A 26541-nucleotide genomic window follows, 5' to 3' on the forward strand; every position below is an offset into this window, starting at 1 on the left:
TTTAGAATAGGTAGATTTATTTTATGCAGATGTGGATACTTTACTGGAGTTTTATGAGTTAAAGGGGCAGTTATTCCTCAATGCAGATGCTTTCCCAGGACTAAATGAAGTTCTGATTAATAAGTATGCTTTTCTATGGTTGCGGTAACCCCCAAAACCACTACCTATTTTTCAAAGACTTTACAGGTTCAATGAAAGAATTAACTGATTGTCTGTAACATTTTATTAGTTTTTGATGTGCCTTAGCTCAAAGGTTGAATTTATCATTTACAGCTAATTTAAAGATTTTTTTTTCATATTTTATTTAAAACTGCGGTGGTGGTGCTGCAGTAGAGTTGTCACCTCACATTAAGACGTTGTCCTGTTCGATTCTCAGTTAAAGCGTCTTCTGTGTGGAGACATGCGTGAATAGGCGTACCTTCGTTGAAGGTTGTACGTCAGGGCTGGCAACTCAGTACGTAAAAATCTGCTGCCAATCATTAGCGGACCGAAGTTCCGCTGTGGCGACCCCTAACCGGGAAAAGCCGAAAGATACAACAACATTGGTTGCTTACTTTGCCCCAACGATATTTAATGTAGTGCTTACCAGTTGCATACTCATTTCTAAAAATGTTTTTCTGAAGAAGTTTGTGTCACGATTAAATACTGAAAGCTCTCAACACCGGTTCTGTTTTTGTTATTTTCCTTCTTGCGTGGTTTTACAAGTTTTTTCTATATTTATTTATTTACTTACTGCTTGATGAATGGGCAGGTGGAAAGGGCTGATATATTTATGTATTTATTTACTTACTTACTATTTGATGAACGAGTAGATGGATTGGACTGTTAATATTTTTTGCCTTGACAGAGCTCATTGAGCAGAATTGTATTAAACAACGCACAGCATTAAAAATGTGGAAACATATAACATAATTATGTAGCCATAAAAAGATGTTCATACAATGTCAATCAGGTATGTAAATGTATATACACTTATATGAAATGTATATACTTTATGGAAAAAAATTGCAGTAGAAGCCACAGTATGAATCACATTTACAAGGGTAAAGTTATGGTCTGTTCTAGATATATAGCTTACCATCTGAGAAAGTTTTCAAACACTTGTCCACCCAGTAGTTTTAAATTGCAGAAATTTGGGAATTGTGCTTTTAATGTGCTTCTCTGTAGTACCTACATGTTACACAAATGTAAATGACTTGTGAACTCCATCACATTAGTTCATTTTCCCAATAAGAATAGAACAGCTCCCAGGAGGTTACTAAGTAAGCAGTAATGACCAATAGGGCATTATTGTGCTTAGAGAACGTGCTTTCTGTAAAACTGCTGCGTTTTACTTACTTTTTTTTTACTATATTATTTTTTATATATTTTGATGCAAAATAATTCCTCTGCTGTATGTTTCAGACTTGTCGTAGTGTATATAAATTATGTTAGATGACGTATTTTCCATCCAAAATATAACACTTTCAAAAAATATCCAGCTATTTGCTTAACTTGTTTTGTCCCTTTACTCCTAAAATATGTGGTTCGTTACCAATCATCGGGATTGAAGTCACTGAATAACGGCATACATTTGAGTTTCAGACTTTATTTCCTTCTTAAAACGCATGCTTCACAAATCCTGTTATTCAAGCAACTTTCTAATTTTATGAGTGATATTTAAACTCTGTTCTTATTTCTGAGCCTTTGTTTCCCTTTCTTTTAGGCTTCATCTAGATTTTATATGCTAAGAGGTCGGCAGGTGCACAGACCTCTTAACTTTAGTCACCACCGTTCCAGCCATTTCACGCTCTCTCTTCACACGCACGCACACGCACTTCAGTAAATACTAGGGTTTACCATCTGTCGCACTTTGCGAGGGACAGTCCCTCTTTGGGCAGTTGTGTCCTACAAAAAAATTGAAAAGATAGCAAATGTCCGGAGATTTTAGGTAAAAATTGTTTCCTAGATTTTAGGTAATAGTTGCCTAAAAGTTATTCTGCATCTGAGACACCTCAATGTTATAGAAACAGAATAAGCAACTAAAATGTTACAAGAATAAGCTTTTATTTAGGCAAAAAAGTGAAGTTCTGTCCTTGGTACTGTATGTGGGTATGTTTTGCCCTGCAAAATCTGATGCTTGTCCCAAAAATGTCCCACTTTGGGCATTTGAAAAGGTGGCAACCCTGTTGCATGCTAATATAAATACGGTTATTCAAGCGACATTGTAATTTTATAACAGCATAAAGTCAATTTTTCCTATTTTTGAGCAATTCTTTCCCTTCATTTTCGGCTTTATCCAGGTTTCTTGAGCTCATATGAAGACAGGTACGCAAATCTCTTAACTGTTGCTACTACTCTGTATTTCTCTCTCTCTCTCTCTCTCTCACACACACACACACACACTTCTCATTTCCGCTTTCATGCACACAAGGTATACAATCACACACACTGACAGAAGCATAAACACACAAGCACACTCACCCACCCCCGCCGCGCGCGCGCGCGCACACACACACACACACACACACACACACACACACACACACACTTACTTTTCTTTCTTTCTTTTTTATTATTTTAACTTTACACTCGGTAAACAGAAAACGCGCTGCTTACCGAATGTAAAGTAATGGCTCTATAGCTCTCACCCTCACTTTCATGTACACATACACTTTCAGTCTCTCACACACACTTTATTATTATTATTATTTTGCACTCGTTAAACAGCAGAAGCGTTGCTTATCGAGAGTAAAACAATGCCGACCTTTAGCTTTGTTTCAGTCCGAGCTGCAGCACACCTCAGCATGCTGCCGTTGGTCAGCGGGCACTACCTGTACATGAACACCATGCTGGAGACTGGTCCTTCTCCAGTCAGGGTGTCCAAGGACACGGTGCGTATTCTCTAAATCTTGATAGTACTAACATCCGAATAATTGTATTTTGTAACATTTATGTTTGTGTCGTCCACATAGCCAGGATATACATAGGTAAATAGTGTTCTGGGAAGGGTGAAATCATTTTAAATCATGTAATTATGCATAATTAAAGTGACCGATTTGCAACAACAAACAAATGTAATATGAGGTTCAATGTTACCAGTTTATTATTGCTCCAGTCCTATGTACGTGCATACACAAAAATAATGCACCTTGCCTTTCTAACAAAACCAAGGGTGACACCCACTGGGGGCTGTCTTCTTGCTGAATGAAGTCAACCCATATGATAAATAGCCTGCCTCAGTGCATGAGATGGACCGGTGATGCTTAGAAAAATCTAAAATACAGCGAGGGTAGGACTTCAGATTTCGGTAAAACTTTACCATTTCACCAGCTGCACAGAATGCTTGCATTCTGCCATGCTGCAGAAGTGCTATTTACATATTTTAAAGATAGTGCTAAATTTCTTTTTTGAAAGAGAGGGTGCAACGTGTAATTCACATGCTTATTTGTGGATAAGAATGGGCGCCAATGCACTTGTTAAAGCATTTTCATAGAGTGAACGAACTGCAAGGGATTTCTTGTGGCAGGCACATTCATTCTATGTTGACTTTTGCTACAGATGACAGAAGAAAGTTTAAAGTTTTTAGTCCCGGGTACTTACGTTACAGTCCACTAGCAGCAAGGATTTTTCATCAGTTGAGTGTTTTAAAGAGCACTTTTTAAAACATTCCTGAATGTGCTGCTGACATGTAGCTGCTCACTTGACCGACCACAGGAAAGAGAAACCTTATAATTAAATGGTGCGGGATTCTTATCTAGTTTAGCAGATGCTTTATTTTGTGACATTTATGTTATTGTTGGGAGTGTTCCCAGCCCTTTTTTTTTAGGATCTAGTTTGTAGTAAGTCTGAGCTTTTGGAGATAATACCATAGCATAGCATCTTAGCATTAAACCTGAAGAGGGCTATAGTCTAGCACTAGGACAGAACCTGTTTTGAGAGATCTGAGTTGCATCATCAGGATAGTTCTTTTGTACTTTGAAGGATGTCTAACCCTTCTGCGGTGAGCACCTTTGTGGTGTGGGACTATGTGGTATTTGCAGGCATGCTGCTGATTTCAGCAGCCATTGGGATTTATTATGCAGTTGTGGATCGGGCCAAACAAAGCTCCAAGGACTTCCTTATTGGAGGCAGGACAATGACAGCAGTACCGGTGGCCCTGTCTCTTACTGCCAGCTTTATGTCGGCTGTCACAGTATTAGCTACTCCAGCTGAAATTTACAGATATGGCGCTATATTCAGCATATTCAGCATCAGTTATTTGTTCGTCATCGTCATCTGTTCTGAATTTTTCTTGCCAGTGTTTTATAGATTAGGAATCACCAGTACCTATGAGGTAAGAGAACAACTGTAAACAAACTGTTTTCATATGCAGTCTGACAGGTAATGCTTACCTTTATTATTTTTGCACTGTTCCCCATAGGACTTCCTTGGTACAGAATTCTTATTTAATTAAAAAAAATCTGCTGCACTTCTAAATGTATAGTGCCTGTTTATAAACTTGTGAAATATACTGGTGTGAATTAACACCACTGATATAAGCATACAACATAGTCAACTGTATCTCTGTGTAATGGCATTGGCAGTGTATAGCTTTTTAAAAGTAAATGGATTAATTATATTTTGAGGCAGATGTGCAATATTTGAGCAGATGAGTGAACATAAAACCAGTTACCTTGTTATACATGTTCTAGTGTAACTTTTTAGATTCATCTTAAAATGACAAGTATAGAGAGTCTTAAAACTACTACAGGTGCATTTCTTTCTAACCACACTTAAAAGTTCACAATATGGAATAGTACTGCCCATTTCAAATTTAGGACAAATTTACTGCATAGGCAGCAATCTACTTAACACCGAATGTATGATAAGAGACCTTGGGACCCAGGTGGACAGTAGTCTCTCCTTTGATAGTCACATCGCCACAGTAGTCAGGAAATCCTTCTACGTGGCACACCTCATCATAAAAGGGTTCTCATCCAGGAAAAAAAGAGGTCATTGTTTCCCTCTACTTGACACTCATTAGACCCATTATAGAGTACAACACCCCTTTTGAAGAGGATTACTGGCCTCATGCAAATGCCCTACACTGACTGTCTCAAAAAACTCCAGCATTAGTCTGTAGCATATCGCCTACTCCGAGGCAATCTCTGCCTAACATATAAAGCTATGTCAAACCCAGAGCTGTTGGACATGCTACACCTAAAGAAATCCAAATCCCTCTGAGCTACATGCTCTAGGGACCGAAACCTTGTCACCACAATAAACAGGACATGCTGGAGGGATAGATTCCTGTCCCAGAGACTTCCCATACTCTGGAACAGGCTACCCATCTATGTCATGCAAAGTTCTTCATTAGCACTCTTCAAGAAAAATCTTGATGAGTGGATGGGAAATAGGAAATACACCCTGCAGATCACTTCTGTGTCTCTGCTCGACAGTGGCACAGGAAAATAACTTTCTTGGGTGGCGTAAGCCAGGGAACCTTGTTGGCTAGGCTTGCATAGGCCCTTGGGCTGATAGCCTAGTACCTACCTATGAACCTATGAACTACAGAGATTAAAGGAGGGAAGGCCCTGAAATAAACATTTCAGGTACTTGTAGGTGTTATCCCCTACTGTATCCATTCCAAGTGCTTGAAATGAGTATTAGAAGTAATGGTAGCAGTTCTCCTCTAGGGAGTCCTTTCTAAGTGTTTACAGCATTTCATTGCATGGGTATTTTTATAGTATGATGAACACGAGTAAGGCACAGTGTCCAACTCAGACTATTTTTGTTTGGAATATTTTAATTTTGTTCAACACTTTCAAAGTTCAGCATGATGTTCAGTAAGTACAAATGAAAGAATTGTACAGTATGCCTGTAATCAAGAAAACAGTTAATCATGGAAGTGCGCGTTGCTTCAAATCTGTATTATTCGCTATCTTTTACAATTAGTTTTAATCATTTTTAATAATTCGGACTAAGATATTACACCCACTGCATGTCAGAATAGGCAATTACTTCCCCCATGACCATGAAAAGAATAAAGTGGGTATCAGGAAATGACAGAATTTTGAATCATGATAACCCCTGGAGCTTTTTTTGCAACTGAGGCCGTAAAGAACAGAAACATATCTGTAGGTGACTAACGTTATCACATTTGCTCAATGACAGAATACATGGCTTGTACGTCTATGTATATTCATTAATTTACAAGTATCCACTTTATTAATTTCAGAGGGGATGGAAAAACATAACTTAACCTAGTACTTTGCGTGTAAAATCCAGAGAAATTCATTTTGGATAAGATGCCAGTCTGTTGAGGTAGACGCCCCCAGAGGCACTCATACCCAAACATGGCATGGTACAAATCCTGGGGGAAAGTGTCATTACTTATTTTCTGCTAACTGTCAAAAAGCTAGATTAAGCAAGTAAAATGCTTCTGCTCATCAGTCAGTTTATCCTGGAAATCATACTCAACAACCTTGAAGCTTAGATACGATACTCACTGTCAGAGAATAGCTATTTTCTGGACCAACTAGTGCCCCTTAAATTCATTAGAGCATATCCCAATACAGTACTGTCCTCCATGACATGCTGTTTTAGCCATTTCTTTGGTTCAGGGCTGCAGACAGCACCCCTGCCTTACCAGGCTATACCTCATTTCACGCATTCTGACCCAAAAATGAGATCGGGAAGACTAAGGGTGGTGGTGTCTCTATCTGCATTAAGGACAGTCACACCTCCAGACTGGTTTGCCAGCATGACACACTGGAACTATTCCAGGTACAACTGACAGTTGGCAAGACACCCATCCAAGTTATAGCTAGCTATAGACCCCCTCCATGACTCAGAACACCCACTCCTCTTACCTGGATCTACTTGACTCCATCAAGGTACCCCCTAATACCCTGATCTTTGGCGACTTCAACTACCGCACCATAGACTGGGTGAACTATTCTTGCACTAATGCACTCTCTCAATGATTCCTCGGCTTCATCAGTTCTAATACACTAGACCAGCTTGTCTCATCCCCCACAAGGGGAGATAACATTCTGGACTTGGTTCTTACCAACATGGGTGACTGATGCACCACTCCCGTAATATGTTCGTCACTGGTGAGATCAGATCATCGGACTGTCTCATTCAAAGTTTCTCTCCCACCCAACCCCACCTCAGTCATAATCAAGCTAAAAACTTCTCAAAAGCTGACTACAACCTCCTAAGGGAGGGTATCTGGCTTCACACCACCACCACCCTCAGAGGATGCAGACAACTATGCTGAACAGTATGCCAGTGCAGTATACAAGCATTTGTACAAGTGCATGGACTCAGCCATTCCCAATAGAACTAAAACCTACTCCTCAAGGAAACAAAAATTTGTTTGGTGGACATCCTGTATCAACAGACTTTACACCAAAAGGAAGAAACTGTCATCCAAGTGTAAAAGGGAGAAAATTCCAAATTGGAAAAACTCCCTCCTTAGTCTCAACAAGCAAATTAGATCACTAGTGAAAACTTCCAAGGCAAACTATGAATTGAAACTAGCCTCCATAACAAAGAGACACCATAAAGTCTTCTTTAGTTATGTCAGGAACCTCTGTGGCAAAGCGTTTGTTCCGAATTAGTACTTAACTTACGTTGATCCTGTTGACTTAGCCAACCTGCTAGCAGATAGGTTCAGCACAAACTTCATCTCTCTATCCCCCCAAACGCCCTTTCAACATCCCCAATACTTGTCCTGCACCTCACATCACTGTAGATCAAGTGTGACAGGCCCTATCCAAGTCAAAAAACACAGTTTTCATGGGACATGATAGTATCTCAGGATGCATTCTGCACCATCTCTAGCAAGATCTGACCTCTCCATTGAGCACCCTATTCAACCACAGCCTAAGTACTGGTTTCATTCCAGCTAAGTGGAGAACCACCATTGTCATTCCCTTGCACAAAGGTGTTGCCACTACTGACCCTGGAAACTATCGCCCCATTAGCGTGACACATCTGATCTGTAAAGCCATGGAGTGTATTATTATGGATCTCATAAACAAGGACATAAACAATCTCCAAGCACTTGACCTCACCCAGTTCGGATTCTTCAAGGGCAGATCTTGCCTGTTGAACTTGGTTGACTTCTTTGAGACTGTCACAAAAGCCCTGGATGAGGGAAAGTCAGTACATACAGCTTACCTTGACTTCACCAAGGCCTTTGACACAATCCCCCACTTGGGCATCATTGAAAAAACTAACACAACTTGGTGTAAATCCCTATCTCATCAGGTGGGTGGCCAACTGGTTGACTGACAGGACCTTCAAAGTCAAAATAGACACCTCCACCTATGATAGCAGACCTGTCACTAGTGGAGTTCCCTGGGGATCTGTTTTGGGACCCCTACTGTTTGGCATCTATTTCTCAGAGGTCCAGACAAAAACAAAGGGCCTGTGGCTGACCAGGTCTGCAGATGACTGTAAGTAGGGTGCTGTCATTGACACCCCAAATGATGTTAACATGGTGAAAGAGGGTCTCAGAGCAACTAATGACTGGTGCCAAAGTCATGGCCTCAAGCTAAATGCAAAAAAATGTATCATACCATTTGGCAAAAACATGACCCCTATTGATTACCACATCAATGGAACCCCCCAAGCACACAATCTGTGGTGAGAGACCTGGGCACTCAGGTTGATAACAACCTCATATTCGACCATCATGTAGCGACAGTGGTCAGAAAAACCTTTTACTTGGTTCATCTCATAAGTAAGGGGACTGCATCCAGAAAAAAGGAGGTTATTACCTCTCTATACTCCTCCCTACCTCACAAAGAGAATCCATGGCCTCCAACACCTGTCCTATGCAGACAGGCTCAAATCACTATCCCTCTACTCTGTATCATGCAGACTGCTCAGGGGTGATCTGTGTCTTGCCTACAAGTCAATCTTGGACCCTGCCCTACTAGAGATGCTTCATATCCATAAGTCTAACTCCTCATGCACTACCCGCTCAAAAGGCCTGAATCTAATATGCAACATCAACAAAACCTGCTGGAGAGACAGGTTTGTCTCCCAGAGGCTGCATCATCTCTGGAATATACTTCCCATACATGTCAAATAGAGCATCTCGCTGACTGTCTTCAAGTGCAATCTTGATGAGTGGATGGGAAACCACAAATTTGTCCCAGAGGTTCCACCTGTGTCCCTCATTGACAGAGGTGACAGAAGCTGACTGAGATTTCTTTTTGGGGATAAACTCTTGGCTAGGCTTGGAAGGGCCCCAGGACCATTATCCTAGTAACCTCCTATTATCCTGTGATCTTATGATCTAATTCAAAGTAGCCATAGATGCACAGTAACCCCTTAGGATGCTACCAAACTGCAGCCATACAGGAAGACTGCACCCCTATCCAACCTCACTAAAACAATAAATACTTGATATGTAGTAGTTACAGGAGAGAGAGGATAAAGGGGTGGCAGCATCCCCTCCCCATTCACAAGATCATATGAGCAGCAAGTCAGCATGACATTACTATACATTTGTTAAATATACTGCATTATGTACTTTCATACCTCTCAAACTCATAGCTTAAGAAATCTGGACAAAGCCTAAAATAATGGAAGGACAAAGGCCCAAAAATTAGAACAGACTTTAAATATTGCTCTTATAAACTTAGACAGTTTATAGAATAACAGGATGTGCAATAGGATGCATCTTCCGAAAGATATGAAGTCTGAAACTCAAATGTATGTCATTATTTAGTGATTTCAATCCTCAGTTATTTGCAAGAAAACTACAAATTTTGTGTGTAACAGACCAAAAATATGAAGCAAAAATCTGGACATTATGTGAAAATCTGGACATTTGAGAGAGATGTATATTTTTCAGTATTTACTATTTGAGAAGCAATGAATTTGACAAGTGCACTGTTAGTTTGTACATCATTTACTTTTCAGTGCATATAGTACTGTGTCGTTAGAGCACATTTATGAAATGATCTTAAAGTAGATGTGCTGTTTATACATAATATATTATGTATTTTAGTACGTAATTTACTGTGGGAAGTTCTGAAAATGAAGTGTGCATTAACCAATTAATTGATGATGCCGCTGTCAGTCACTGAGTTCCCACCCTAACCTCTGCAGATAAGCATTTTGGGCTATTTTTCTCCACTGTGGTTGTCACTCCTGCTGTAAATCAGTTTCCTGTGATCTGTCATCTGTCATTCTTCACGAGCAGAAATATTGGTCCTATCCTTTCTGAAATTTTTTAACCTACTGTCCTTTGTAGGATAAGCCTTATTTTTTTAAGCTGCTCACAACTTATTGTGCATATATTAGCATATTTTAGGCAATTCTGTATCTCCAGCTATCATTTTTGTCCATTGCAATGGAGATGTGATATTCTTCTTGTAACCTTTCTTGCATGACAGCTAGGGTACCACTTGATTTGCCCATTCTGTAATGGCCTTACTTCATCTATGGCTTCTAGGTTACAACTGACTTTTAGAGTTAATCAGAGCAAAGTTTAGCTAGTAATACTGTTTTTACTTATTTGAATACATTTTTATGTCTACCTTTTACATACATTATGACTTATAAACAACAATTGTCTATAAATAAGCATTTTAGGTGGTGCCTGTAAAACTAATGCATACACCAATTGCTTAAGAGATAGGCTTAACTCATCCAAAAGCAATATTTTTTATGATTGCTGGGAGACAAAAGAAGAAATAAATAATGAATACACTTCTTAACCCTCCATGGCTTATAAACAAAGGGATTGAGACTAGATCTAGAGGTGTCATTGTTCTCCTTTACTCAGCCCTCATTAGGCCAGTCATTGACTATATAATGTCCCCCTTTGGCATGTATCTGTCCAGACACATGCAGCAACTGGAGCAGCCACAGAGATACCTTACTAAAGGGATACAAGGCCTAATCAACATGTCCTACATGGACTGGCTCAAAGCCATGTCACTATACTCGGCACTCTACAGACTGCTAAGAGATGACCTGTGTCTGGCATACAAGGCATCCTCCAACCCATTACTGATGGATTTAATGCACATCAGGAAGTCAAATGGCTCCAGAAATACACAGTCTAGGGATCTAAATCTCTTCTGCAATATCAATAGAATGGTTTGGAGGGACACGTATATTTCATAGAGGATACTGCTGCTCTGGAACAGACTAAAACAAATTTTATCCCTGACCATTTTCAAGAACAACATAGATCTATGGATGGGAAACAGAATATTTACCCCATTACTGCTCACTGTACTACTAATGGACAGATACTGCTCCTAAATGCTTTATCACAGGCAAGGCTCCCCTCAACTTATCTACTGTATGATCCCAGTTATTCTCATTAGGGGTAATATATAATTAGCAACCATGGGATGGGTGCGGCCAATCTATAACCAAATTGGACAGGTTATTTCAAGCACAAAAAGGGAAATTGGCTAGGCTTAAAATGGCCCTCAAGGGCAGCTAGTCTAGTACTCACCTATGAACCTATGAGCCTATGGCACAGCTTTACAGAAATGTATTAAGTTTCATATGCAGTATGGGCAGATGGCAAATTGGAGAAGCACTCCAGAATCAGAATGCTTTCAATGTGTTCATTATCAATCAGTACTGATTTACAAGATTCTACTGACTGTGTTATAAAAGGATAAAACCCTCACTGCCACAAGCACGACTAGTGACCTGGTGACTGGAGGACCCAGTAAGAGGAATGGGTTGGGAATGAACAGCTGACACATCCACTTCTATAATTTGGGAAAGAGATGGTCTGGTCTGTTACAGTGCTGGCAGTTTCTGATGAAAGAGCTGTTTTCCTTTTTTTGGCTTTCATATATGAGAGGGGGAAAGGGGCAGCATTAGGGTTAGGCTTAGCATCCATTGCTAAAGGCTCCCCCCCCCCGTACCGCTTTAGTAATGGGTGTTAACCCTAACCCTATCACAGCCCTTTCCTACAACCCTAACTGTACACCTTAACTTAACACTATCACTACTCAGACACAGAAAATACACTAACAGCACTATATCATTCCCTTTTTCTAACGCTGACTCTTACCGTAAAATACACACACACATACAGACATACAAAATGTATCCCCCACATCTATCCCACACCCTAACCCTAGCTCACACACACACACACACACACACACACACACACACACACACACACACACACACACACACACACACTCACACACACACACACACACACACACACACACACACACACACACACACACACACACACACACACACACTCATCCTCTCAGCCGCTACAACCCCAGTCACCTTTCACGAAGAAATGGTTCCTTGACATTTTAAATGTTCAGCTATCAGTACATTTGGTATTAAGCACCAACCCTATCATTTATTGTCCAAACAAATGTTTGATCAAATTGTGGGAAACCATATGTTTGTGTGTGTGTGTGTGTGTGTGTGTGTGTGTGTGTGTGTGTGTGTGTGTGTGTGTGTGTGTGTGTGTGTGTGTGTGTGTGTGTGTGTGTGTGTGTGTCTGTGTGTGTGTATATGTGTATGCATATACATATGGATATAAGTATATGCAAAACAGTAAGAACAATCATAACAGTATAATTTGTTTGGAGCATACTAAGACAAGACTAAAACAATATAATTTTGCACAAATAAACAATATAAAGTGAGTAGAAGTGAAAGGTCTATGCAACTCGAGGCCCTTCTCAGTATGGAGAGCATTGATGTCTGTGCTGTAACTGAAACCTGGTTCAAGGCTCCTGAGAGCACCCCGGCACTATTAGGTTTTACCTTATTTCATGCGTTCCGGCCCCAAAACCCGGACCACACCACAAAAGGAGGGGGTGTATCCATATTCATAAAGGATACCCACACCTCCAGGTTGGTGGCAACGCACGAAGCTTCGGAAACCATCCAGGTGCAACTAACCATAGGCAAAACTGCTCTACAAATTGCAGCATGCTACAGGCCACCCTCTCAAACTCAGGAACCCCACACAGCCTTCCTGAAGGCACTGGAGGGTATAAATGTATCTCCAAACACCATCATATTGGGTGACTTCAACTACCCGAATATAGGCTGGGAACATTACTCAAGCCCTAACTTTCTAGCCCAACGGTTCCTGGAGTTCATAAATTCAAATGCCATGGAACAGCTAGTCACTGTTCCCATGAGAGGAAAAAATATACTAGATCTCATTATCACAAACATGGGGACAAAATGCTCCACACCGGAAGTATATCCCTCATTGGTGAGATCTGATCATAAACTAATCTCACTGGAAATCCACATCCCGCCCCCACCCCAAACAAAAAAGACCACAGTGAAGAACTTCTCTAAAGCAAACTTCACACTACTCAAGACTGGTGTGGTATCCTTCAAGGCCCCTGAGCCAGTGGAAACCACAACCCAAGCTGCGGAAGCCCTTACAAATGCCTTCTATGAGCACCTCCAGGACTGCATGGATCAGGCAATCCCAAATAAAACCAAGACTCTTTACACAAAGGGCAAACGTCCAGTCTGGTGGACACCAGCCATTAACAAACTTTACAATAAGAGGAGAAAGCTGTTACATGATAGAACAAAATCCATAAAAGGGAAGTCACCCCTGATCATTATTAGTTAAAAAATACGAGCACTCATAAAATCAACTAAGGCCAGTTTTGAGGGAAAAATTGCCATGGATTCAAAGGACAATCATAAGGCCTTTTTCAGCTATGTTAGGAACCTGGGTGGAAACTCCCAGATATGCTCAGAATTAGTCCAAAATGATACAAAAATCACTGAACCCACAGACATTGCCAACATACTGGCAGACAGGTTCAGTGCAAACTTCACCCCCCTCTCCCCCCCTAAAGGAGAGATAACTATCCCAGCGGAGTTTAGCCTCCCAGACATCTCAAATGCGCAGGTGAAAGCTGCTCTCTCTAAAGCTAAAAACACAGCATCAATGGGACCGGATGGTGTCCCCGGCTGTGTGCTACACGAGCTAAATGAGGAATTAAACCCGCACATAAGGCAGCTGTTTAATCTCAGCCTTACCACAGGATACGTGCCCAAGGAGTGGCGTACGGCAACTGTCGTCCCACTCCACAAAGGTGGTGCCTCTATGGTCCCTGGTAATTACCGCCCCATAAGCTTAACAAGTCTAGTCTGCAAAGCTATGGAGAGGATCATAATGGAGCTCATAAACAAAGATATAGGGGACTTGCAGACATTGGACCCGACCCAGTTTGGCTTCGTCAAGGGCAGATCATGCCTTTTGAACTTGGTCGACTTCTTCGAAACAGTCACCAAGGCCATTGATGAGGGAAAGGCAGTCCATACCTTGACCTTGCAAAGGCTTTCGACACAATACCCCACTCGGGTATTGTAGAAAAACTTACCAGCTTAAATGTAAACCCATATGTCACAAGATGGGTTGCAAACTGGCTTAAGGACAGAACCCACAGGGTTAGAGTTGCTGGCGCTATGTCAGACTCCAAGCCGGTCACAAGTGGTGTCCCACAGGGCTCGGTCCTTGGCCCCCTATTGTTCGGCATCTACTTCTCAGAAGTACAGGCCAACATGGGAGGACTTTGGCTGACAAAGTTTGCAGATGACTGCAAACTGGGCGCCATAGTGGAAAGTGCATCGGACACGGATATCCTTCAGAAGGGACTCACGGAAACAGATAGCTGGTGCCAGAGCCATGGCCTGAAGTTAAACGCCTTAAAGCATTTTAAATGTTCAGCGTTTTTTTACACTTTGTTTCTGAAGAAGCTGCACAACTTCTAAGCAGCGAAAACGCTTTTTTAATAAAATAAACTTGCGTTCAAGCTACTTCTTATCTGTTTGGCTCGGATTGCTGGGTTGCTATTCCGCTGACCTGTTGACTATACTGTTTGATAGATATAGCAAAAAATACAACCCTGTTTTTTAGAGACAGGAATTTGGAAAAGGCAAAGAGGATAATTAAGGGTCTCACTATAGATAAAGGCAACACCATATGTACTCATATTAGATGCACCCTGTTGAAATCTGGAATAACCAGGATAACCAAGATGTGAAATTTATAGATGGCTGACCATCTCTGGAAGGGGCTGATCTTGGCCCAAATGCTCTTTGCATTAATGTACTCTACTCTGATTTTGTTCAGGGCAGTTCAGAAGTCAGAAATGGGGTTATAGTGAAAATATTGGCAGAGGAGCTTTACCAACACTGGACTAAGGTTCGGATATCTCATAAGTTCATAGGTAAGTACTAGGCTATCTGCCCATGGGCATTTATAAGCCTAGCCACAGAGTGATGGCTTTCACCTCCCCATTAGATGAGTAACCTGGGCCTCTGTCAACAGGGCTCCTGAAGTGATCCCAGGGTGGAACTTACGATTACCCATCCACTCATCAAGATTTCTCTTGAAGAGGGTCAGAGAGGAGCTCTGTCAAATATGGATTGGGATTCTATTCCAGAGTGAGGGGTGTCGCTGGGACAGGAATCTATCCCTCCAGCATGTCCTGTTTATTGTTGTACATAGGTTCAAGTCGCTAGAACGAGTGGTTCTGAGGGATCTCGTTTTTTTGAGGTGAAGCATGTCCATTAGTTCAGGGTTTGACATGGCCCTATAGGTCAGGCACAGGTCACCTCTGAGCAGACGGTATGTGACTGAGAAGAGCTGGAGCATTTTTAGTCGTGCTTCATAGGGTAATTGTTTAAGGCCCTTAATCCTCTTAGTGAGGTACTTCTGTGGTCTTTCTAGTTGTTGCAGGTGTCTAGTGAGGTACATCCCAAATGGGGCATTGTACTCTATTATGGGCCTAATGAGTGAGGAGTAAAGGGGCACAATCACGTCGTTGAATCTGGATGAGAAACCCTGTGTGATCAGGTGTGCCACATAGAAGGATTCCCTGACCGTTTTGGCTATGTGGTTATCAAAGGAGAGCATGCTATCTACTTGGGTACCCAGGTCCCTAATTACTTCTTCTGTACTTAGTGGATTCCCTTCTATGTGGTAGTTTGTAGGTACTTTGTTTTTCCCAAATGGGATCACTATGCATTTTTTGGCATTTAGCTTGAGGCCGTGACTTTGACAGCAGGTGTTTGTCTCTGTGAGACCCTTTTGCAGGATGTCTGTGTCAGCTGGAGAGTCAATTATTGCACCCAATTTACAGTCATCTGCAAACATGGTTAGCCACAGTCCCTCCGCCTTTGCTTGTACTTCAGAGAAATATATACCGAACAGGATGGGTCCCAGGACTGAGCCCTGTGAGACTCTGCTTGTGACTGGTTTAGAGTCAGACATGGCACCTGCCACTCTTACCGTGTGGGTTCTGTCTGAGAGCCAATTGGCAACCCATCATGTGACATGGGGGTTAATATTTAAGCTGGTGAGTTTGTCTATGATTCCTGAGTGTGGGATGCTGTTGAACGCCTTAGCGAGGTCCAGATATGCTGTGTGGACCACCTTCCCTTCATCTATGGCCTTGGTGACTGTTTTGAAGAAGTCGACCAAGTTCAGGAGGCAAGATCTGCCTTTAACAAAGCCGAACTGGGTGGGGTCCAGTGTCTGGAGGTTCCCAATGTCCCTGTTAATGAGCTCCATGATAATGCATTCCATGGCTTTGCAGACCAAGCTAGTCAAACTTATAGGGCAATAGTTCCCAGGGTCAGTTGTGGCACCACCTTTGTGGAGTGGTACGACTATTGCTGTACACCATTCTTTGGGTACATAGCCTGTAGAGAGACTGAGTTTGAATAGTGATTTGAGATGGGGGGTTAGTTCATTTTGAAGCTCGTGTAAGACACAACCTGGGATAGCATCTGGTCCCATTGATGCTGTGTTTTTGGCCTTTGCAAGGGCCGTCTTTACTTGTGTGTCTGAGATATCTGGAGTGCCACATTCTTCTGGGATGGGTGCTAGCCCTTTTGGTGGAGACAGGGGGGGGGGTGAATTTGCACTGAACTTGTCAGCCAGGATGTTGCCAATGTTGGTTGGTTCAGTGTATTTATGGTCATTATGCACTAGCTTGGAGCATATCTGAGAGTTTGCCTCTAGACTCTTGACATAGTTAAAGAAGGCCTTGTGGTTTTCCTTAGAGTCATTGGCTATTTTTCTTTCGTAGTTGGCCTTGGATGATTTAATGAGGGAGCGCAGTTTTTTACTGATGTTAATCAGAGATGCCTTCTTATTTTGGGATTTTGTTATATCTTGCAGGAGTTTCCTCCTTCTGTTGTAAAGTTTATTTATGGCCAGGGTCCACCAGACTAGCTTCTTCTTTTTTGAGGAGTTGGTCTTGGTTTTACTTGGGATGGCTTGGTCCATGCATTCTTGAAGGTGTTTATAGAATGCACTTGTAAAGGATTCTGCCGATGGGTCATCATTTTCCATTTGATTGGGAGCTTTGAAACTTCCCACCTCGCTCTTGAGGAGTGTGAAGTTGGCTTTAGAGAAGTTTTTTACCTTGATTTCCTTGACTGGGGGGGGGGGGTCGGGATGTGGATGTCCAGTGTGATTAGTTTGTGATCTGATCTTACCAATGACGAGTTTACCTCAGGTGTCGTACATAGGTTCCCCATGTTGGTGATGACCAAGTCCAGTATGTTGTCACCTCTTGTGGGAGTGGTCACCAGCTGTTCAAGGGCGTTTGAGTTTATAAACTCAAGGAAGCATTGGGCTAGGGCGTTTGAGCTTGAGTAGTTTTCCCAGTCAATGTTTGGATAGTTGAAGTCACCCAGTAGCATGGTGTTGGGTAGAATCTTCATACTTTCTAATGTTCTCAGGAATGCTGTGTGAGGGTCCTGAGACAAGGTGGGAGATCTGTAGCAAGCTATAAATTGAACAGTCGATTTACCCACTGTCAGTTGCACTTGGATGGTCTCAGACTCTGCGTGCTGTGCTACTAACCTGGAGGTGTGGATGTTCTTGATGAATATGGACACACCCCCCTCCTTTTGTGTTCCGGTCCTGGTTTTGCGACCTAAAGGTATGGTAGGAGTTATAGCCTGGTAGTGCTGGGGTGCTCTCTGGAGCCTTGAACCAGGTTTCTGTCACTGCACATATGTCAAGTTTCGCCCATACTAAGGAGAGCCTTGAGTGCGTGCATTTTGAGGATTAGACTTCTGGCGTTGAGCAGCATTACCCTCAGTTTTTGTTTATTATTGTTGTTTATGGAGGCGGGTTTGTCTTTTGAGCCTTGCCTAAAAATGGCAGTATTGGGATGGCAAGAGTCTTGGCCAGTATTCGAAAGCCCAGGGGTGACAGGTGCAAGCCATCTCTGGTGAAGCAAAGTGGCTTGTCAATACAAGGCAGGAATAAGACCATGAGAATATAGTCTGGAACTAGGATCTATGATATATTGGAATCTAAATAGAGAGTATTTGGAAGGACAGATAACCATTTTATAAGAAAAAAATATTAATGTTTATTATGGAGTGCTTGTATGGATAGCTGGCTATGCTGAAAGAAAGTTGCCAGAAACTGTATGTGGTATTTTGGAAACTTGAGTTAACTTAGGTTTCTATGTGTTATATGGCAAATGCATAATGTATCGTGAAGGAGTCAAACTAGTAGTAGATGACTGGGATGGGTGGGTATTTTGTCAAAGAAATTGATCTTACCAGGTCATTTAATTGGATTTAATGGGTTAATAACAAATGTATACTCATCTCTGGGTGGGAGGGTGATTGGGGTGGGGTAGACCTTCCTTGAACATTTTAAGACCAAACTGAGGGGGCAAACCATGAATTATTTTGACTTAAGCAATGTGAAGTAGGTTAATTTGCTGCTATGGATCAGTTGACCTATAAACTGCACCTCAAGTGGAAGATGGGCTAGAAGGATAGGGAGACTAGTTTGCTGTTGATGCTACCAACCAGGAATGCTTCTGAGTATGTATGTATGTGCATTCACAACTTGAATGGAGGATATAGAGGCTTTGTTCCCATCTCCCCAGCTTAGTTGGTTACTTAGTAAACCCAACGTTTCTCAGTGTATTGTGGAAATTATGAGTTTTTGAAAATTATTTTTATACATTTCTGAAATTATTTTAGTTAATGTGCATATTGCTGTATTTGTATAGTTTCTACATCCAGTCTGAGAAATGTAATACATGTTTTTGGATCTGTGATACATGAAGGAGAATGTATAGTAACATGGCAATCTATAAAATGGCTGCCAAAGTACAAGAGTGCAGAATTTAAGCTTTGACTTCAAATCAGCCATTGCACCATAATTTCTGAAGGGAGTCAGAATTTTGATAATTTAGTTTGTGGAGTCATACTTTACTAAAGACAGTGTAATGAAAAAAAAAGTTTTCCAGAGAACGTGTAGAACAGTTTCAAGAATTTTGCAGGTAAACATTTTGCCTTTTCTCTATAATACAACACTCTAGTCTCAAAGTGAGAGTATTGACTTGGGTATATGCAGAATGCAGATCACAACAGAACACAGTTTCATTTTTTGTTATACAAAAGTCTCTAATTTTCATGCACTATTACTTAGATTATTTGTATTTTATTAAGCAGAACTCGACAGATGTTAATTTTTAAGTCATATTGAACCCAGTTTTGTCATACTAATAAATGGGTTCCTATTATATAATCAGAGACGCAATTCTTCAAATGCGTCTTGATCGAACTTGAAAGCACAAAACAGCAAAATAGCAAAACTGCATATAAGTAATTTCTTTCCGTGGTAAAGAAATCGCTGGGCCGCCTCCGTTACTTTGCCATTTTCTTCACTGTAGTGCAATCTCAGAGTTGGTATATTTAAGTAGGGGGATGATGGGGGTACAGCCCCCCACATTGAGGGGTGTGGGGGCGAAGCCCCCTACTTTATGTAATGTTTTGAAGTTTTTATTTTTATTTATTTTTTTTTGTGGAACAGTGATTTTTTTCCCAGGGAAAAAAATCACTGTTCCAAGTGTTCGGGATTGTAAGCTTTCACTTACATGGGGTCGATAAATCAGCTTTCTTTTTTTAAGCGTTCGCTGACTTAATATAGACCCTAATATACAAACACCCTTATGTGCAGTACTGCATTTCCTGGTAAGTAGCATGAGGTCTGCTGGCCCAGTGCTTCCCTGCAATATGTGCCCCTGAATAGTTTTTCCTGAAATGGGACGGAGCAAAATGACATTAAAAAAAAAGGGGAAATGGAATTTTCCCTGAGGAACATCTGCCCTGGAGTTGAGTATAATTTATTTTACATTTGTTTACTGGGAAAGTCCGACTGGGCAGAGACCATTTTCAGTGGAGGCTTGGGGAGAAAAGCTCCACAACAGCAAAGAAACATAAAACATAAACCTTGTGATATTATTAAGAAAAGGACATAAGAATTTTTGATATATTTGTAAAGGACATAAAGCTTAGACATATTACAGGTTTATACAATTGTAGGTCTCAGATATTAGAAATGTGACAGTTTCAAACATCATAATAAAAGTAACAGTCTGTTTCAACTAATAAATCTCAGTTGTTGTTCTTGTGTCTTTCGGCTTTTCCCGGTTAGGGGTCGCCACAGCGGAACTCCGGTCCGCTAATGATTGGTAATTGATTTTTTCGTGCTGAGTTACCAGCCCTGACGCACAACCTTCAAACAAAGGTACGCCCATTCACGCATGTCTCCACGCAGAAGACGCTCTAGCTGAGAATCGAACCAGATGGCGTCTTACTGTGAGGTGACAACGCTACTGCAGCACCACCACCGCAGGTAATTCTCAGTACTTGCTGATAAACAGGCAGTAGTAATTAGTAGAAAGTAAAAAGTTACGATAAAGGAGAATTTATTTATGGTAGTAAGAGATCAGCCTGGGGTATATACAGATATTGATTGCAGGGTATTTCCCCCTGCATGAGTGGTATACAGGACAGTTTTAATCTTTTTTCACTTTATATTGTTTCTCTCTATTTCATTATTTTTTCTTTGGCAAAACAGCACAAGTCACAGACCTGCCTGATAATATTTGAAAAATGATGTCGATACACACATGCATGCATGTGCAAGCCACGTGTGAGCAAACCGACAGACACACAGACACACACACACACGTGCACATTTGCTTAGCAGTATGCTAGTAGGTCAGAATGCTTTGATTAAAGTATTTAGTTAGTCCGAAGACTACTATGCCTGTTTTAGAGCATGTCCATGGATCAGTAACCAACAGACAAATGTTGAGCTGAGTGGGGGAATAACAGATATGCACTCACCATATTATTTAATCCAGGAGAGCCTGCCTAGCCCCTGTGCCTGCACATTCAGCCGATCCATATATATCTATATATATATATATATATATTCACATTTGCCTAACATATAGAGATCTCTAGCAGTAGGCGTTTGGGCTGTTACAACACAGGTGGATGGCAGGACGGCAGTAAGTACTCTATGCAGAAGACCTCCTCATAGATCACAGGATACAGTCAGCACACATCTGTTATATTCAGTATTAGAAGCCCATGGCATAACTTTCTGCAGCAGAAATGTTCACTGGAAGCAGCAACACCCCTGAGAGTGGCATTTAATAGCATTGGAAAGCAAAGAGGACATCTTCAGAGGAGATTATCTAGGCTCATCTCCCAGATAAATGGCACTGTAATTAAAGGCTCCCATGAGTAGGGTGTTAGGTTGGATGGTAAGTGTCTCCAGTAGGTCCAAGTATGCACTGTCAGCTTCTTGGGACATGGAGGGTGACCTATAGCTAGAGGCTATAGTATGGGATTTTGTCTATGGAAATCTGCACGTGGAGGAACTCCAGTATGTCATCCTGTTTGAACACTCTAGAGGTATACTTGTTACTGATGTATATAGAGACACCTCCACCTTTAGTCCTTGTCTGTGCAGCTACTGGTCTAAAAGTGTGGAAGACACTGAAATCTTGCATTGCTCGGGTACTCTTTGCCACTTTAAATCATATCTTGGTAACTGCACAGATGTCTGTATTCTTGAGTTAGTGGATGGCCTGGAGGGAGTGTAATTTTTTAATTATGCACCTGGCATTGAGCAGTAAAACCATGAGGTTCAGTTGAGTTGTTTTTTTTTTTTTTTTTTTACAAAACCCAGTCAGAAAAGCCTAGTTAACAAAAGCAAAATAAAAATAAGTAACAAACTGGAGAGTGAAGTCTAGAAATGGAGCTCAGAAAAGATACAGTGGCAATAGATTTACAATTGGAATGTGAACTTTTATTGGTTCTCTTACATCTTCCTATGTCTCTTTACCCTGTGTGCCCCATGACCATTGCTAGGTCTACCTGCCACCTCCTTGCTCCCATCAGACTTCTTCCATATGACTAGGACCAGCGTGAATCTTATGTGTGTCCGGGGGGGGGGGGTGGGTTTGGTCATCATACCACCTACCGAGGTTTTTTTTATTATGCCATATCTCATTCTTCCCCCTCATTGCACTTCCTTGCAATATTGGTCTACTGACATATCGCCCTGCCTGTGCAGCAGTTCACAATGTCACCACGCTAATCTCTTCAGACACCATGCACCCCCCAATATCCCTGGCCATCACTCTGGATCATTGTGTGGGGATTACTGACATGACAACCTTTTCCCAGGATGGGAATGCCCATCCCTCCCTGCAAATCAACTAATCAAACCTTGGTTGTCTAAGCTGTATTTGTATGACTTTATCCCTCTGTGCCATGCGAGTAACTATTATAATGTAGAACTTGATACAGAAGATACTGTGAGCATCGTTTAACAAAATTGATAAGCTATTTCTTATCATAGAGTCTAGTTGCTGTAATGGTTAAGATATTCGCTTCCTGTGCATAAGGTACAAGGTTTGATCCTCACCTCTGGCCAATGCCTGTTTGGAGTTTGTATGTTCTCCTTGTGTCTCTGTGGGGTTCCTCCCACCTCTGAAAAACATGCTGAGTGTTTCCATCTCAAACCTACTAATGAATGGAGCTGCGGGTAGCAGCACAGACTATACATGATACTCTATAAGGGGAAGAGTTGTATAGTTGCCAAATGGGCATATGTATTTGCTGGTGATAAGTGGGTTGAGAACCTGGCCTACCCCGATTTACATCAGAGACCCATACTAACTGCGGCAAAAGTATATGTGCCCCTATTGGCCAGTGTATGCCCACCATAAAGCCCAGCAACCCTGGGTCAATAAGCTACTGGATGGCCAGTGTCCAGTTGCCCAGCCTGGGTTACCTAGGTAACCTGGAATAGCTGTGTTGAGGGAAAGCTGGACGTAAATAAAATTGACCTGCCAAACATGAACTAAGAATTGCTACACTCGGTGTAGGTTCACTGACAGGATTTTATGTATTTGTTTTATTATTTATTGACATTTGTTGACCGGGAAAGTCCAATCGGTCAGAAACCCATTTTCAGTGGAGGCCTGGGAAGAAAAGCTCCACAGGTAATCAAATATTGTACAGAAGAAATACAAAGTGAAAGAGATATGCATACATTAGCATAGGGTGGGGAGCAATGGTATATAGTTATACATAATTATCAGACTGTATGGATACATAATAACATACTTTCAATCACACAAAAGTAATCATAATCATTAGTGAATTGCACATATCGTAGGTAGGAGAAACAGTCATATAGAGGAGGAAGAAAATAATATAACAGAGGGTTAAAGGGTAGGATCTGAGAAGTTAAGTGTGTAAAGTTAAGGGGGCTTACACTGTATTCCACAGGTACAGCTGGGATTATTTAAATAGTGAGTTTTTAGTACAGCTTTAAATGCTATTAGGGAGTCAAGTTGAGTAATGTATGAGGGGAAGCTATTCCATAGTTTGGCAGTGTTGTAGGGCTATAGGCATTGTCCTGCTCTTTTGTTGGGTTTAGCTACATTTAAAAGTGTCCTTTCTGAAGTCCAGAGGGTTCTAGTTGGGATGTATGTGTGTAAGATAGACTGGAATGCAGGACAGCTATCAGGTTTGAAAATTAGCTTATGAGCAAGTGTTAACTGAGTATAATAGAGATAGTGGTGAAATTCAAGCCAGGACAGGTCTGAGATAGCTTTGCAGTGGTGTGAGTGGTTGGGCATGTTGGAGGCAATTTTGCTATCTTGTACAGCAAGATTGCAGCTTATTACTGAGGGATGTATGGAGGTTGGTGAAAATTGGGCTTCCATACAAGAGGGATCGGATAAGCAAAGTGTTTGCTAATTTTATTTTAGCTTGTTTATCTAGGTAGAGTTTATGTCAGTATAGTTTGCCAAGTTTGAAATGTGTTTTCTTTACTGTATTGAGAATGTTTTGTTCAAAACACTGTTTGTTATCAATAGTGATTCCTAAAAGTTTTGCAGATAACACCTGTTCTATATCTGTATTGCTATATGAAAAAATCTTGAATTCTGCAGCTGGAGGTTTTGATGAAAATAGTAACAATTTAATATTTTTGGGGTTCAGCATTAATTGAGCATCATTTAGCCAGGTTTCTATGGATGTGAATGCATCTTGGGTGATCTTCTGGAGGTTAGCGAAATTGTTGGAGGATGAGATGATAGTTGAATCATCTGCATATTGAATTAATATGCTTTGTTGCAAGGCTTTATTAAGATAATTAATGAATATATTAAAGAGTAGTGGTCGTAAAATGGACCCTTGTGGGACTCCTGTGTTATTTGCCAGATACTCTGATTGTTGGTTTTTCCATCTAACCAATTGTTCTCTATCATTTAGATAGGAGGAAAACCAGGTTAATACGCTTAGAGAGCATCCAAGTTTTTCTAAATATTGTAATAACCTCGGGTATGATACTGTGTCGAAAGCCTTTGATAGGCCTAACAGGAGTACTGAAGTTGATAGGCCAGCATCAAGAGCTTTCTTCACAGTATCAGTCAAGGAGAGTAAAGCTGTGGTTGTGCTATGTCCAGGGTGGAATCCATGTTGAGTGGGAGCTAGGAGGTTGTTAATGAGTTGATTTAGTAGTTGGGATTGCATGCATTTTTCTAGGATTTTTGATAGCGGGGAGAGAATGGAGATTGGCCGGTAATTTGAGAGATTGTGTGCATTACAACCTTTACATAGTGGGGTTACAATAGACTTTTTCCACAGTTGGGGGACATAAGATTCAGAGATTGAACAATTAATAAGAATACTTACAGGGTAAGCTATAGCTTTGGCAGCAAGTTGTAAGTATTCAGGTCGTAAGTTATTAGTGGACAGTGAGCAGGGCTTTAATTTTGTTAGCAATTTTAGAATTAGGGATGTAGGTACTGGCTGTAGTGAGAAAAGAGGATTGGGTGGGTTATTATTAGAGGTAGATATGGGGTCTATTTGTGTGGTATTTTGGGAATTAGGGTTGCTTTTTGTAGATGAATCCTTGACTAATTTTTGAATGGTGTCAATGAAATGGGTGTTAAATATTTGTGCTATCTGGTGAGGGTCTTTGTTGGGAGAGGGTGATAAACTTTGAATGTTACCAGGATTAAGTATGGAGGATACAGATTTCCAGAATTTTTTGGGATTATTACTTTTGGAGGATAGCTGTGAGGAGAAATAGGTTTTCTTATCAGTTATGATACTTTTTTTGCAGTATTTCGAAGTTGTTTATAATTTTGTTCATTTGTTTGAGTTCTATGTTTTTCTCCATATTTCCAGGCTTTGTCTCTAGACAGGGGGGTTTGTTTAGTTTGTTTTGTTAGCCAGGGGGCAAGGTTAGATTTTGTTCGTTTTGTATGAAGAGGTGCTAAGCTATTTAATGTGCTAAGAAAGATGTTATTGAAATAATCTACAGCGTCATCCAGAGGCAGTGTTTTTACTGGGGTCCAGTTTTGAGCTTGTAGGGTATTGATAAGTATGTTTTGATCAATGTGGGGAAGGTTTCTGGTAGATTTGTATGTGTGAGGTTTGGGGATTTGTATTTGGGTTCTATGGATGTAAGCAGGTAGGTGGTTACTTAAAGTGTTTGTGAGGGTGCCAGTATTGGAGTAGTAGTGGGGGTGAGATGCTAAAATTCAATTTAATGTAGATTCTGCTCAGGTATTTAAAGCATGTGTAGGCTCTGGTAAGTTGTGTGAAACTATGGAGGTTAATGCTGGTAGCAGAAGCTTTGGCAGTTAGGTTTTGTCAATTAATGTTAGTGTCTTCTAGAATAATAGTTTATTGGGAGATATTTGTGTTAATCCAGTATAGGAAGTCTTCCAAATGGGGGATGTTTTGACCTGGAGGAATGTAGAAAGCAGCAATACAGAGTGGTTTATTAGGGTTTATATGTTATTAGGATTTCTGTACTATTGAAAGTGGGGACAGGTTTCGGATGAATATTTATTGTTAAGGAGTCTCGATAAAGTAAGGCTACACCTCCACCTTTTTTATTGGGTCTGTCATTACGAAGAATGTTGTAACCTGGTGGAAGGATTTCAGTGTTGGATATATGTGTTTTAAGCCAGGTTTCAGTTATTGCTACTATATCTGGTGAATGGTAACAAAGCCAGGACTGGAAATCAGTAATTTTGTTGCAGAGGCTTCGTGCATTAATTGTTACAAAATATAAATCATAGGTTTTAGAGAAATAAGTGTTTTTGTCAAGTTATTTTGACCAGGATTGTGGTGGACATCTCAACACTTAATGCTAGGAGAAGATGCAGTAGTGTCTGTGGTTGGAGTGATTTT

At 41.0% G+C, this 26541-nt stretch overlaps 1 protein-coding gene across 1 annotated transcript in view; it reads left to right on the forward strand.

The window, feature by feature from the left end:
- Nucleotides 1-3255: 3255 nt before the first annotated feature.
- SLC5A8 (solute carrier family 5 member 8) overlaps nt 3256-26541 on the forward strand; it is a 181918-nt gene continuing 158632 nt past the window's right edge. Inside the window, exon 1 of the mRNA XM_044087777.1 lies at nt 3256-4315. Within this exon, the coding sequence (XP_043943712.1) occupies nt 3965-4315 (351 nt within the window). The 5' untranslated portion in view covers nt 3256-3964. The remainder of the gene's footprint in view (nt 4316-26541) is intronic.

Source organism: Protopterus annectens, chromosome 11.part0 (genome assembly GCF_019279795.1).
Source record: "Protopterus annectens isolate FY-2018-M chromosome 11.part0, PAN1.0, whole genome shotgun sequence".
Taxonomy (NCBI): domain Eukaryota; kingdom Metazoa; phylum Chordata; order Ceratodontiformes; family Protopteridae; genus Protopterus; species Protopterus annectens.